Consider the following 15,387-nt stretch of genomic DNA (forward strand, 5'->3'; position numbering starts at 1 on the left):
AAAGCCTACAAACGTCAACCTGCAGTAAGTGGTCTCTTCTTTTCCGGTATTGTGGTATACTCCCGTGATAGCCGTTGTTGACGTCACAGTCTGCGAGCATTTGGCGCCACGCTTCGCTAGCATTTTCTTAGGTATATAGTCACCTCGTTCAAAGAGTCACCAATGATACCACCAGCAAGAAATGAATGTTGTCAGCAAGATGCAGAACGATTCTGGAATAGTCCGCTCCGTCGCTGCGTCACAGCGGCTTGACTCGAGAGGTAAACCCACCGTAAAGGTGACAATTACAACTGAAAAAGGTAATTAATAATATTTATTAAAAATATATTGTACTAAATGACCTATACAAGGGAACTTTACTGCCTTGGTGCCGTCGGGAGCTTCTGTGGGCGCCTACGAGGCTCATGAGCTACGAGATGAAGATGCACGCCAGTATGGAGGTAATAGTGTTCTAAAGGCAGTGCACAATGTGGAGAACATCATTGGTCCAGAATTAGTCAAGCAGAGGTTCAATACGCGAGATCTGCGCGAGATAGACAAGTTCATGATTCACCTAGATGGCTCTCATGATAAGAAAAGGCTGGGAGCCAACGCCATCCTAGGTGTTAGCATGGCCTGCGCACGCGCCGGAGCTGCGGAAACGGTCTGTTTTTCTTTCAATATTGCTAGAAATGACGTCTTATTAATATGAGGATACAGGGCGTACCTTTGTATGAGTTCCTAAGACAGACTGCGGAGATAACAGGCCCATATATTCTCCCGACCCCCTTTTTCAACGTCCTTAATGGTGGAAGACATTTTGGAAATGAAATAGTTTTTCAGGAGTTCATGATTGCACCTACCGCAGCGCAGTCCATCACGGAGGCGATTCAATGGGGCAGCGAAGTGTATCAGTCACTCAAAGGGGTGATTACAGAAAAGTTTGGTTCATCTGGTTAGCATTTTTATACCTATTTTCTCCGTCAATTTTGAAATGTGATTGGCCTAATATCTCTTAGCCATCGGAATAGGAGATGAGGGTGGATTTGTACCTCCCATTACACAACCCACGGAGGCTTTGGACCTCTTGATGACCGCTATCAAAAAGGCAGGCCATGAAGGCAAAATCAAATTCGCAATCGATCCTGCCGCGAGTGAATTCTTCAAGTCCGGAAAATACGATCTTGGAATGAAGGCCCATAAACCTAATGCGCTATCCGCCGATGAGCTTCAGGAATTGTATAAATCCCTGCTTGACCAATATCCTATTATACTTCTGGAGGATCCTTTCGCAGAAGATGACTGGGAAGCATGGAAATCCTTCCACCAGAATTACTCAGTAGAGTTAGTGGGTGATGACCTTTTGGCGACAAACATTGAACGTATCGACTTGGCACATGCGCAAAAGGCATGCAATTCACTTTTGCTCAAAATAAACCAAGTGGGGACTATAACCGAGGCTCTAGATGCGTACGTAACCTTATCTCTCTACATTAAACTTATTAATTGAATGTATAGGGCTCGAAAAGCGCAGAGTTATGGCTGGAGCGTTTTCGTTTCGCATCGATCAGGCGAGACGACAGACGATTTCATTGCAGACCTCACCGTGGCCATATCAGTAGGACATCTCAAGTCAGGTAGTCCATGTAGAGGAGAAAGAGTTGCTAAGTACAACCGGCTCATGGATATTGAGGAGGAGCTAAAAGGGTCTCGTTGCGAATTTCAATATGCCGGTCTTCCATGAAGAAAAGAAATGCAAGATTTATTGTTTATTAAAAGGAGATTGCAGTATTTGATTCAATGTTTCTCATTGATATACCATGCAGATGACCTCTGTACATCATGTGGTCAACTGGTGTTGATATCTATTTATAAAACTAGCAGGATATCAGACCTGAAACATATCAACATGCCGTCAACGGTGTCATAACATATTCTCAAACTATAGCTAACTAGTATACTGGACACCTCGAGGAGAACCAAGACCCCGCGTCTTGTCGAAGCCACTCCATACCAGACGATCGTGATAGATGAGTTTCACGAGAATAAAGGCGCAGGGACCAATCTCGTGAGGTTTCTCAAGATCATGACTGGTGGCAAGAATCCGCCCAGGCTCTACGGGCTGAGCCGCCGTATCCTGAGCAAAAACCCAAGTGACCTTGAAGGGATCGTCATCGCCTTCCGGATGTACGATGAATGGAGGATCGGCTACAAGGACTGAAGAAGGTAAGTTGAGATTTCTAGAATATTTCTTGTCTAGGTATCTGACAGCACAGAAAGTAGAAGTCTTATTTTTATTCTCATGTTTTTTCATTTTCAATGCTATTGAAAATGTCTTCTTATGAGAGTTGGTGCCGCATGGGCGTTCTTCTGGTACAGTGAGGAGATGATTCGTCACCTTCTAAACGACAACAGCCTTTCTCGCAAGGTCCGTTATTCCTCATTCACCCTTGGTATACTTGCAGTAGCTAATCTATACCGCTTATCACAGGCATACGAGCGTAATACGTGTTGTGTGGTGATACGTCTGGTACAACTTCTCGGCGTGTGCTCCTACATATTCTCCCATACTCGCTCCGCTCATATTTACCATTTGCAGGCTGCTTCTGCTTCACAAATGGTAGCATGTCAATGGACCACAACACTCACAAATCATTCGACGATGCTCTATTGGGTCCAAACCGGTTGATAATAAGGTTTCAATAACAATGAAGTTTTATTGCTGGCTCACGATGAGAAAGTATTCGACCTAGTCTCTAAAGACAAAAATATCGGCCAAGATAGGTTCGGATTCTTTTAACTTCGAGTCTTTGACACCCTAGATGCGATCGGCTCTAGCGATAAGAGTCGACTATCGACGTTAGATGCGACCGAGGCCCCCCTGACCAACTCTGCTCTCTTGAATATGCAATGGCAGAGTTGCTGCTCTGTGTGCAGGAGCGGAACCTGAGGATATCTCTTGAGTACGACCACGACAGTAGAGGAGCATGCAGTTTGGGTGCTGTACTGGGAAAATGTTCACCAGGAAATGTTCCGTGAATCTTCTTCGGGTTTTGCATTCCTTGCAATCATATGTTTCTGAGAAAGAAACTGGACAATGTCTCGTGCCGTAGATGTGTTTCTTTTTATACACTTCGGGACGGCATGATATTCGTTAAGTGTCCTGGGCCGAAAGTGGAGAGACCTCGCTGTACTACGTGGACTACGATAGATGTACTACAGAATCCAGACTCTTTTAAAAACTGGCATAGACTTATGATAGATTACCAAGCCTACGATGATACACAGACTACTCGTCAATAATGACCAAACCCGCCATACTAGCACTGGTAAATGTGCTTAAAGCACCGGTGATCAAAGCAGAAACGGCGACGCGCGCAATGTCGCTGCTTCGGCCAGGCGCAATCTGGGCGAGCACACCGATTTGGTTACCTAGAGAGCCGATGTTGGCAAATCCACACAGCGCGTACGTGACGATCAGGCGGGAGCGAGAGGAGAGGTCGGCATAGGCCGGGTCAGTTACAAGCGCCTTGTAAGCAACGAACTCGTTCTAAAATTGTTTAAATCAGCTTTTTTCCCCTTAGGTTAAATAAGATACTATTTAACTTACCGCAATGATCTTCAGCCCAATTAGCTGGGCGACGTGGTAAATGTCGTTGCCCTCGCGCGAAACCCCCAATAAGAAAGCAATCGGGTAGCAGACGTATCCCAGAATCATTTGTAGGGTCAACCCGTCGTCTTTGTTGATGTTGAGATAATGGCCCCACCAGGTAAGCAGTCCGTTGATGAGACCGATCAAGGAGATAATGCAGAGAAGGGTAGCGCCAATCATGCCGGCGATCTTCAAGCCCAACCAGGCACCGTTGGTGAATGCTTCGAGGGCGTTCGCGGAGTGGTGGCCCTCATCGTCCTCGGGTATGACAACGCGGCCAGATGTCAATGTTTCTTCGGTTTCGGGCCAGCGTAATTTGGAGACGGCCAAAGAGGCGGGGATACTCATCACGCACGATGACACCAAGGCTTGAGGATTCACACCTAGTGAAATATAGGCAATCAACACACTGCCGGCAATTGTGGCGAATCCGGAGCACATGGCCTGGTGTATTTCTGCCAGGGTCAAGTGAGCAATGAACGGGCGAATCAACATGGCAGATTCTCCCTGGCCGATAAACGGCGAAGCGGCGGCGACAACGGCCTCAGCACCGGACACTTTCATCGTGAAGAAGAAGAAGCTGGCAAATTTTCCGATAAACCACTGTAGAATACCAAAGTGGTAAAGTAACTGCACAAACGAAACGAAAAAGATAATCGCAGGGATGACAGTGACCAAAAACCAGCTGCTGATGGAAGCAGGAACCGGGTTCTCGGTGAGGAACTCAACACCCTGGGTAGCAAACCCCAAAAGATCGGTGGCCAGGCCAGAAATGAAGTTGAAAATATCGTAGCCAGCGCCGGTCCGAAGCACAAACAAGGCGACAAGGAATTGGACCAGCATGCCGACAATCACAGCTTGCCAGTTGATCATCTTTCGGTTTCGGGACGTCGCCCACAGGACAGCAATGAGAACACCAAGGCCGACAAGACTGACAACACGATCGACACGGGTATTCTGCGGCGATTCGGGCGAAGCAAAAGAACCAATGATAATCACAGAGACTACGAGAAGACCGGCAGCGGGGAACCTCAGCTTCTGGGGAATGAGTGGGACTACTACCAAGGCAGTGTGATCCCATACCCAGCGCATCGGCACTGTCACGATGGTAATCGGGACATAAAAGAATATAATCCGAAGTGTTATGGCGAGGTAGAGCAGAAATGGGATCAGCCAGCCGAGATCGTGGCGGTGGAGGATCAGACCTGCAATCCACCAGCTACGATGTTGTCAGTGTTGGATCAAAGTACAAGCTCGTGAAGAAATCTCATGCATCTCTTCTCCTTGTTTTTTTATTTTTTTTAACGTACCCGGTAAAGAGAAGCCAGACGAAGATATGCGCAGCATGGCGCCATTGCTTAAGCATCCGACGTTGCCATGGACGCTTTGCGTGGCCTTCGCCCAAGTCCTCAACATCACTAATATCCTTGCTGTTCTTGTCCGGGAACGAATGGTCGAGCGAATTGGGATCGGGGCCTTTGACATCAACGCTGTAGACAACTTGGTCTTCGAGACCCTTCTCTGCAAAGGCCGTGTGGTGGTGATGGGCGTGGTGGTGTTCGTTAGCCGGATCCAGTGCCGGATCTCGGGGAGGCTGAGGCTGGTGCTCCAAGCCGTCGTCAGCTGCTGTGTTCTCTGCGACACTCATGGTTACTCAGAGTGGCTGTTTCTTTTCGCCCAGGTTGTCAGGAAAAAGTGGTGTCAATTGAACTGGGTCTGCGGGTAAAACCTTTCAACAACAAGGCCCACCGTCACCAGATGAGCTTCTCGACCATGTGGCGGCAGTACGGGTAGGGATCTGCTTTTAATATAGGCGTTCAGAAACGAGTGCCCCGCTCAATGGCCTGTCAAACCAACAAGATATGTGCGGAGGATGGCAATGCGACCCCAGAGTTGAGAGACTTTGTCTCGCTTGCTACCGCTGATAAGAAGTTATGCCGCACGCGACCAATGACTGAAGCGGGCCAGCGCAGAAGAGGGGACTTGCCAAAGAGGATTGGAAGCAAGGTATCGACGGATTCGACGCTCAGACGGCGCCTATCACTTGGCTGAGCTCGGCTCGGCCGATGGTAGCCAGAGCGAGACACACACTGGACGGAGGCAAATTCCATTTTGATAAGGAAGCAACGGCAGATTTAGACATAATGCGACCCTGTCTGCGATTACCGGCTGCCATTGGCGGCTGCGGCCCCGCAGGTACATTGCTAGGCCTGTTTGGGAAGGCGGTGATTTCCGCATGTCACGCAGCTGGCGATCTCAGCCCTCGGACTAATAAATAGAGAAATATTAGTTGCGAAAAGAAGTGAAGCAATTATGCTGATGATCATAAGGTGAAAATAAAAAGAATCAATGTTTGCAGAAGTAGCTGCGATAAAGTGGCAATTCACTTGGGGGTTTTCCGGGAGGATATGTTGCGGACAATTTGCAATATTTGCAAATATTTAGCGCGTAAATTTGCAGATATTTTCAAATTGTTTTACCTACTCCCTGCACAGGTCGATGGTGAAAACAGATGGTGAAAACACGTGAAAGCCTTACAGTGGTCAATGGACATGCTTTTGTAGCATGTGCATGCGTGGTCATTGACTGTCGACATTTCGGCCTCAGGCCAACATGCGGTCACGTGGAAGCAAACAGAGAAAACGGTTTTTACAAATCCTGTACTTATCCTTACACACAGTCAATTTAGTCATTTCCCATCAAGCAAAGCTGTCTCATGCGACCCAGAGCCTCAATATCTAACCTGCTTCGTCCGGTTCGACAATGACCTGGTCGACTGGTGACTTTTGAAAGTTTGTTATAATTATATCTACTCCGTCATTAAATGCAGTCAGTCGACAACAAACAAAAAAGGGGTCAGCGCGAAGAATAACCCTAGAAGCCGACGGCTTTGATGCACCGAATGTTCTACGGCCGATGATCTTATATATATATATATATGATCAGTGATTAGTGGTTTCTAGTACGGAATAACTAGTAGCGAGAATTTCTTTGTTTCACTCCCTAGGCGTCCACCTGCTGTGTTGCTAGTTAACCCAAGCGTCGGAGTATAATAATAACAATAATGAATGCAACTAACAGTCTACAAAATCCGAGTTCCGACCCGTAAATTCTTTCTCGCTGCTCTCCCAGTATTCAATCTTAGTGTTCGTTTAGAGAGCAAACTCATCAAAGCGCCGAAATAAGGCGGATTTAACAATCCCGTTTATGACAAGTCCTACTCCGTATAAGTGAGCGCCTAAATAGTAAATATGTACGCCTTTATTATTATAACTAGTTCATCCTTAAACGAAAGGAATCTGGGAGAATCCCCCGATGGCTTGAAGATGGGCGTCAGCTAGTACGAATACGATGACTCCCAACCAACAAAGACGAAAAAAACTCCTGCTGGGTCCTGGGGGCACATTTATAGTAATACTAAATGTTAATATTTACAACAATGTTCTTTCTCATGTGAGTCAACATTACTGTACCTCTCGTGGCTGAGGCTGTCACACAATACAAAAATATAAGACATTCGGCCAGGGGAGCCAATCGGAGAGGCAGTATTTGGCAGGGGAATGTTACAAAACGCCAGAAATACGGACCGGGTTCCGGGGCTGTGGAGGGCGGATGCGCTTAGCCCCTTTGGGGCCGACCGCCGGCTCCAGAAAGCATGCTGGAAAAGTTGTGGCTTTGAGACAAATTGTACTAGTAGTTGGCTCGTCTATTTGTTTTCTTTCTTTCTTTTTTTTGCCCCGACCATGATGACCATCGGCAGTTTCAATAATAAGGGACCGAACAGGCGGGTTGCAACATCCACTCGCTAAAGGTTGCAATTCTTTGAACCAGCGGAGTGCATTCACCGCATCGTCGTAGCGCTTAAAGTTAGGGTGGAGGCCGTCCCTCTTTTTTTTTTTGAATTTTTTTTGCTTTTTATACTTTTTCCCTCGGGACAGCTGGGGAAGGGCGAGCTGTGGCGGAGAACAACGAGTGTGACGCTGATCCCTTATAGGACGTAGTATAGGCCACAGCATGGCTGAGCATGGATGAGCCAAGAGGCAGTGGGGCTAGTCCCGATCTGGCAGTCCTCCAGAAGCCCCACAGAACAAATCCCCGCGCGCTGACTGGCTGGGCGTGGATCCACTTCCCCGAAAGGGCGCGCCTGCCCGAACCAGACTTTTGCCAGGCAGAAAATTCGGGCACCAGGCTAAAAGAACCGCCTCGCCCGCTCTGTTCATCTTAAGTACTACTTAGTTACTTAGTACTGTCACTACTACTACTACTACTACTACTACTACTACTACTCCTCTCCCTCCAGACCATCATCATCATCATCATCAGCCATCATCAACTCCTCTCGTCTAATTAATAGTTCTTCTTTAAATTACTCTGACCCGAACTGCACTCTCCGCCCCTCGCTGGGATTCGCCCCAGCGTTTACTCATCTCATCTCAGTTCTCACGCTCATCCCGCTTCGCTGTCCATCCTGCAGCCCCCAACCTGCCAACGGCCGGCCCGATTTCATCATCTCATATATATTCGTCCGACCTCCAAATCGTCTCTGCAATAACTCATCGTTGTTTTGAGTACTGACCCGCCGCTGGACGATTCGTCGGCATCATCATGTTTGAGAACTTCTCATTCCCCTCCCCGTCCAACGGCATGGATGGGGATGACCGCCTAATGTTAGAATGCGACAGCACAATGATTTCTCCACTGTCGTCTCGGTCACCGTCACCATCGTGTATATCAAGACGACCTCATCCTCTGTCACGGCCCCGGTCTCCATACATCCGCTCTCGTCCACAGGCGCCTACCTCCATGCCCACCAACTATGAAGCCTTTCCGCGTCGGATCTCTGTCGGCACCTTGACAGCAAAGCTGAACGCCCACACGCTTGACCAGACCGCAACTGTGACGCGGCCGGCTGCTGTCTACGAACAACCACCCTCGTCCCCGCTATCCCCCACCTCCACATCGTTTTCGACCGGCTCAGAATCCATCTCCACGCGTGGAAGCAGTGCGTATACGCTTTTGACTTCGCCTGGCGACTACGAAGACGACGAATTCGACGAGCCAATGTCTCTGCACTGGGAACGGGCCTCGCATTCGTCCGGCCGTTTCCCGTCGCCGACGTCTGTTCCCTCTCAGAATCCTGATTTCCTTCTTCCCGAAGGCAACCGACAACCTTGCATGCGCTCACAACGCCAGCGTCTCTACCGTGCACAATACAGTATCGATGCCGTCAGGCTGGCCTTGATGGCCGAGGCTTCTTCCAGGCGGACCTCTGACTCCTCTGAAGCCTTGCCCGGCGATGACTGCCACCCCAGTTCCCTCCCGCCAGACGTTTCTCCAGCTCGACGAGTATCAAGTCACAGACACCACCACAGATCCACCCGCGGTGTCTCTCCATCGCTATTAGGCGGCAGCGGTAGCGGCCTTAGGTCCCGCGAGCGCACTCCACCAGAACAAGGGATGCGCCGACGCAGCACATCAGCGACTACTTTTGCCTCTGCAACCCGGATCGCCAAGCCTCGTGCTCGTGATCTACACACGAAAAAGAGTGAGCAGACGTTGCGGCGGAAGAGCCTGGTCTCTGCCGCGTTGTCGTCGATGATGTATAACACGCCGAGTCCAGAGCCGTCTAGCCCATAGACCTTGTTTCGGGAGTTTTGATTCTTTGTTAACCTTGAGGATACCCTTGTTCTTTTTGATTTTTTGTTCTCGCGTACTTCATTGTCTATATTTATAAATTATTCGCGGACAATTTTTTTTTTTTTTCTTTGTCCCGATTTCTTGGGCATGGCATTATCGGAGTTTATATCTTGTGCATCAAGATGTTTGTACATAATATGCATTGGAGGATTATTTGGAGTTTTGCAGGTGGAATCGATCATCGGTGATGATCTGGATTCGAAATATTCTTTGCTACTAGTTATCAACACTGTGCCTGGTCACTGACTGAGGCGAGGAAAAGTAATTAGAATACATGGTTTGCATGCAGAGGCTTCGCCTGTCTGCACTTTCTGGCAAAATACATCCACAAAGCAGCGTACTCTTGTAACCTAGTTTTTTTTTGTTAAAAAAAATCCATGACTCTCCAAGTCCAAACGCACATGCAAGAGACCCAACGGCCAATATCGCTTCTCGAGAATCTCCACTGCTGCTGACCGTTACTTGTGTCCATAGTCATACTCCGTACAATCAGTCAAACACTGCAAATAGTAAATACTAATAATAATCGGCTCCTTCCCGACTTGGACGTCGAGCCGGCCAAAAACGGAAAGAGCGATGGACCCAAGAAACTTTGCTCACACGGATTTTTCTCCTCTCCGTGTCCGCAAGACTTTTTCTTTCACTTCACCACTCAGGAGCAGCAGCATCCAGAAGCTAGTATCAACAATAGTCTCTGTCAGCACGGGGCGGCTAAAGTTGTGTCGCGTATATACTGACTGGTGCAGTATATACTACACCGGAAATGGAGATGACTTACCGCGCTTGTCCTTTTGCTGATGCTTTTTGGTTGCTTTCTTCATCTTGCCTCCACTTCCCCTGACGCCGGTTAAAGGCGCCGATCCTCGCAACAACGTCGCTTTGGATCCAGGGTCCGCAGCGCCATGTACCAAGTCTTCGGGGACGCCTAAATGACAGTTAAGGCCTGTTCCAGCAGCTATCTGCGGCCCCGGCGACAGTGACACCGTGGGGGCGGGGGCGGGCACTCTGGTAGCACTTGCGACTGTTTCGGCGCTAGGGCTATTGGCACTGCTACCATTATTACCACCAGCTGCAGTATCGTCGGCCTTGGGGCTTTGGACGTTTTGGCAAGACGGCGACAGCGACGAGCTGGACCTCGACTCGGCTAGGAAGATTGGGATGTCGAGTTCAGGTGGGTTCGAGGAGAGGGGCCGCGCTCGATGGGAGATGGCTCGACGCATCGTTGACTTGCGGCTAGAAGGGAGTTTGGCTGCCTAGAGGGCTTGTTAATTCAATTCTCTTCTTGTTCAAAGGGTCATCAACAGGCTGAGGGAGTTTGGCTGGCTGCGCTCGCCCCGAGCTCCAAGAGAAGCACATGGGAAAACGCAAGTGATATTTGAAGATGAGTTTCATGATACAGCAGAGAAACAACACACAACAGATGGCGATTTGGGTTGACAATTTCAACCCCTTTATGACGAGTCGCATCTGCCGTCTACAGGAAAACTCTGGCTTTGTTCGCCACGTGCAGGATCCATCTAAAGAAAGGGGAAACAAAAAAGAAAGAGAAATGGAAAACTTACAGCTTCTTCAATCGCCTCTTCCATTGCAAATTCGGCCCGCTTCTCGGTTTCATTATCTTCAACATCGTCTATCGCAGTGCCAAACGAAGTGACACTAGCGTTGTCAAGGCCGTCTCCTGCAATAAACGCAGCAGCCTGCCTGGCATACGGACGGATCGATGGTCTTGTACTGGGCGCAGTTGTGGAAAGCTCACCATCCGATGCGCGACTACACAGTGGCCGGGAAAAGGTTTCGAGCTCGTGCCATGTTTCGGGCTGCCACGGCTTCTCGACGCCATCGTGAGTTTGGGATTCACAGTCCACCTCTCCTGCTTGAGATCGGAGAAATTCTGTGATGTCTTCGTATGTCACTCCGCTCTGACGGTTGGTGTTCAACTGACTCAGTGCGTCATGCAGAGTTTGATGTCTGTTGGAAGAGTGAGAACCGTAGACTGGTCGACGCCAGGGCCTTGTACAGACGGTATTTTTGGTTTGCCCATCATCGTTACACGCAGCTGGCAGAGTATCTTCTTGTTGTTCATCTTGTTCAACGGCTTGGTCGTGCCACTGGGCGGCTGCTAGCTTGGAACCTGGCGTTTCAGAGTCGAGGGAAGAGACGCGACGAAGATCACCTGGAATGGAAGGCTCTGACTCTACAGCACCGTGTTTTTCACCCACCCCGTTCTCTTCGGAAAAGCTCAAAAAGTCGTCTTCACCAAACAGATAGCGAGGCACCTCCAGCGATAGAGGAGTGATGGGAGCTTCGTCAATGGTGCACTCCTCATCATCATCACTACTACTATCAATCGATTTGCGTGCAGCGATAGATGGCTGATGGGAACCGGCGTAGAGAGTCGATACATTTGAGCTGCGCTTCCCGCTATTCTGGGAATCGACATCGCCCCTTTTCTCGGCACTGCCAAAAAAATGAGAAACCTTCTGGCGTAGTGTGCGTGTAGGCGCTCTTTCTGGAAGCTGAGGTGTTTCTGGCCTTGAAGACATAGGCTCATCCTTAATAGAAGGCAATGCAACGAACGAAGAGTCAGAATTTGTTTCTTCAGCTGGAATAGGCGGTGCAGGTTTCATCGGAGCTCTTGATAATATGTCACTCTCAGAAGCTGACAGTGGACGCACAAAACCATCCAATAGCGACTGCTCTCGTGCCAGGTAAGGCTTTTCTTGGTCTATCTGAAGCATCTCGGCTAGCCCAGACTGGGTGGATGAGCGGACCGATGGTGGCACAATTCTTGAGCCTTCCAGAGACTTGTGAGGATTGAGAATCTGAAAAGAAGCACCGTTGTGATTAATAGTCGGGTGCGAATTTTCCATTCCAAGCATCGAATCTGATGAAGCTCGATGGTGGGCATATGAGATGGTTGATTCGTTTTTGGACTGTTTGATCCTGGATGAGAAGGATTCCTGACAGTGTTGTCAGAAGAGTTTGGACAGGAGAAAAAGAAGGATTGTGTGAGGGAAAGATTTTTTTGAGTGACAGTGAATAATGGCAGTGAGTGAAACGACGACGAAACCCAGGCAACAGGCAGTCAGCGTGCTCAGCGTGCTCAGCATGCTTGCTCAGCGTGCATGCTCAGCGTGCATGCTCAGTGTGCGTGCATACACATGGCAACATGGCAACACTGGACAGAAAACAAACAAACAACAGAAAGAGAGGGGGGGGGGGGAAGGAACCCACTATTCGCTGTGAAGCTGATGATCTGGCTACTGATGACGGCCTAGACAACGACCTGATGGTTGATGATGGGAGTGGTGATGGAGATACTGGAGTAGGCAGGTCTCCATGCAGTGTCACCACAGACTGACAGAACGAAAGAGGAGGCGGACTTGATGGAGCGGAAGAGACAGGAGAATACAGAAGAAAGTCATGCTGTGGCTGTTTATGAATCTTTGCCTGGTGAAGATTGATGGTGGCTGGTTTTCTTTTGAGGGTGCGGCGTGATGCCTCAGCAGGAATGGTGATGATGTCGTTTGACTGTGAGAGGAACTTGCGGTAATTGTGCAGTGACAGCTGCCCATTGGGAAGATTGGCCTCAATGGCCAGGCCATACATTAGTGGCTGGGCCATGTTGATCTCGATGTTGCTGACTATGAGCTACAGATTGGATGGGTATGAAAATGCAGGATATTCATTTTCAACTGACCATCAAGATACCATAATGACTGTGTAATGTCAGCTCTTGTCCTGCACCAGAAAGATCAGAAAGCGACTCAGGAACTCACAATTAGTTCTTGAATTTTTGACTGGCGCCTTTCCCCAGGGTATCCCGAAACTCCAATGCTAACCCGAAATATAGAACACTGACACAAGGAGAAGAAGAAATGATGATGAAAATATATGTGACCCGAAAGAAGGCGAATATCGATTATTATTATGCACGAGCCAACGCGCAAACGAGCGAGGGGAATGAAACGAGGGACAAGTCCAGGCCGGTCTTTTTGTTGTTGTTTTTTTACTCTTCCATGGTGGAACGCTTCAGATATATTTGAAGCAGGCCCATGAATAGTACCAGAAAACAAAAAAGAAAACAAAAATGATGTCAAAGACAAAGAAAGCTTCAAGTCAGTCAATTAATCCCAAAAGTTGTTTATGCCATCCATACGAGTTATATGCTCCGAGGACCCAAAGCCGGTCTCGCCCACCACACACCACCACAACTTTTCTTCATAAGGCACCCACACATCCGAACCCAAATAAAAAAAAAAATTAAGGTACACAAATCACGGCGCGAGCAAATAATCGACTTGCTCTTCAGCATCAAGATGCGCATCGCCAGCCAACCAGCTGATGATCAGCTTGCGAGGCGGGCCGGCCAATCAGTGCGCTCAGCGGCGTCTTTGGTCGCTTGGAACTAAGAACGTGCCGCGGCCAATGGGAGCGCCAGACTGCCTTTTCTTCTTCTTCAACCTCTCCTCCTGATGACGAGGGCGAACACTTGGCCTACGAACTAGTTGGTTGCATTCAATCACCCGGGGGAGACGTGTGACTCGCTGGTCGAACGTGGCTCAATATGCTGATCTCATCGTGGGCCGAGGAGAGCCAATAGTTGCTCTCCTAGCTGCAGTATTACTTACTCTTGAATTCTAGCTTCCGGTTACATCTAGCAAGGAAACCCGCTTTGCCGGTTGAGAATCGAGAGCCGATAGTTGGACTGGAAGCTATCCGGGCTGTTTGATTATCAAGAATCTCGATGGGTCCAGCCACGCGGACTCTCTCCGTGGACCTCTTTTTTTTTAAATTTTCACTTTAGAACAGGTACTATGTACGGTAGGAGTAATAATAATATGGCGGCATGTGATACGGCAGTCCACGGATCTCAGCCACCCCGTTGTTGTGTGTTGCACCCTTATGCATCTTCCCGAGTAGCACATAGTCCGTTCGCCGCCTAGGGCGACCTCTTGTGTCATGTATGGCCCCGTCTGCTTGCGCATGACATATTTTTTTTACCGATATGAAGGATTTCAGCCTCACGTCTCTGATGTTTGTGTGAGGGGTAATCTAGTACGTAGAACAAAAAAAAAACAAAATGAGATTATTCAACCGTACTCTATCAGCTGCCTCGGAGAAAAGGAGGCTGGAATTGCCGAATCGTAATCTCGCTGGTCTCATCCAGTCTGCCAATAAGACGCGCGAGATAGCCCCTGTCTATGTTACTTTTTTGGCAACATAATAATAATAATTGAAAAAAAAGAGAGAGAGAGATGATTCATACGTACGTAATAATATCAGCAGCCAAGGGGAGGCAAAAAAAAAAAAGGTAGTACGTAGTAATAATAACAATAATAATAATAGACTCTCACACCGACTTTTCTGGGGGCGTTCTTCTCATTCAATCATCTTTTCAATCGTGATGTATGACTGTGGATCAGCCCTGCTGCCCCTGCGGTCGTAATGATTCGGTACCATATTCTTGGTAACTCGTTAGATTATTATTTTCGCCAGAGATGATCGAAAAAATGTGACAAACTGGGTCCTAAACTTAATCAACAGTCACACTGGAGACCAATTGATAGGATCGGATTGATCGATCTTGGGTTGTAGAGCGAAAAAGGCTAAAAAGAGGGGGAGGTGAAGAGATCCGCGATCCATGCGGAGTTCGCTTCATTGGGTGTCGGAATCTGGCGTTGAAACGATTTAATAATCTATTGCCAGTAGTTATGGGGAGAGGCAAATTAGTTGTTGATTTTTGGGGTTTGTTGTTATTGATTCTCTCTGTAAAGCTAGCTGATCGCACTGTCCTAGTGATACTTCCAGGTGATATGATATCTGCTAGACTGCGATACGATACTCCAAAAAGAAAACAAAATATGAAATCAATAACGTAGAAGAATATATATATAGGATATCTCGTAACTGAGTAATCTATCAAATAGATATGTGCAACGCTAAACTGAATAGAGCTTCAAATGCAAGTCGTTAATATCTTTAGCGCTCTAAATGGGACAAAAAGAAATTTCAAAAATGAGTCGTCGAATACGAGCAAAACAGGGGATATATTGCAG

At 48.1% G+C, this 15,387-nt stretch overlaps 5 protein-coding genes across 5 annotated transcripts; 2 read left to right on the top strand and 3 right to left on the bottom strand.

Moving 5' to 3' along the window:
• Positions 1 to 199: 199 nt before the first annotated feature.
• On the top strand, positions 200 to 1,723 carry TRUGW13939_10510 (uncharacterized protein; the record flags this gene model as incomplete). The annotated part of the gene is made up of 5 exons (XM_035493621.1): positions 200 to 299; positions 351 to 643; positions 700 to 934; positions 999 to 1,449; positions 1,498 to 1,723. 5 exons carry the CDS (start codon positions 200 to 202, stop codon positions 1,721 to 1,723), a joined length of 1,305 nt encoding a protein of 434 aa, XP_035349514.1.
• Positions 1,724 to 1,927: 204 nt separating this feature from the next.
• Positions 1,928 to 2,293, bottom strand: TRUGW13939_10511 (uncharacterized protein; the record flags this gene model as incomplete). The annotated part of the gene is made up of 1 exon (XM_035493622.1): positions 1,928 to 2,293. One exon carries the CDS (start codon positions 2,291 to 2,293, stop codon positions 1,928 to 1,930), a length of 366 nt encoding a protein of 121 aa, XP_035349515.1.
• Positions 2,294 to 3,268: 975 nt separating this feature from the next.
• TRUGW13939_10512 (uncharacterized protein) lies at positions 3,269 to 5,279 on the bottom strand (the record flags this gene model as incomplete). Its single annotated transcript, XM_035493623.1, has 3 exons — positions 3,269 to 3,529; positions 3,590 to 4,850; positions 4,942 to 5,279. 3 exons carry the CDS (start codon positions 5,277 to 5,279, stop codon positions 3,269 to 3,271), a joined length of 1,860 nt encoding a protein of 619 aa, XP_035349516.1.
• A 2,957-nt stretch (positions 5,280 to 8,236) lies between these two features.
• Positions 8,237 to 9,268, top strand: TRUGW13939_10513 (uncharacterized protein; the record flags this gene model as incomplete). Its single annotated transcript, XM_035493624.1, has 1 exon — positions 8,237 to 9,268. The coding sequence occupies one exon, from the start codon at positions 8,237 to 8,239 to the stop codon at positions 9,266 to 9,268; it is 1,032 nt and encodes a 343-aa protein (XP_035349517.1).
• Positions 9,269 to 9,930: 662 nt separating this feature from the next.
• TRUGW13939_10514 (uncharacterized protein) lies at positions 9,931 to 12,952 on the bottom strand (the record flags this gene model as incomplete). Its single annotated transcript, XM_035493625.1, has 4 exons — positions 9,931 to 10,061; positions 10,107 to 10,581; positions 10,891 to 12,288; positions 12,563 to 12,952. Coding segments are annotated over 4 exons (2,394 nt in total), but the record flags the coding sequence as incomplete, so codon positions are not given.
• Positions 12,953 to 15,387: the final 2,435 nt, after the last annotated feature.

The sequence above is a fragment of the Talaromyces rugulosus genome, chromosome VI, assembly GCF_013368755.1.
Source record: "Talaromyces rugulosus chromosome VI, complete sequence".
NCBI lineage: Eukaryota > Fungi > Ascomycota > Eurotiomycetes > Eurotiales > Trichocomaceae > Talaromyces > Talaromyces rugulosus.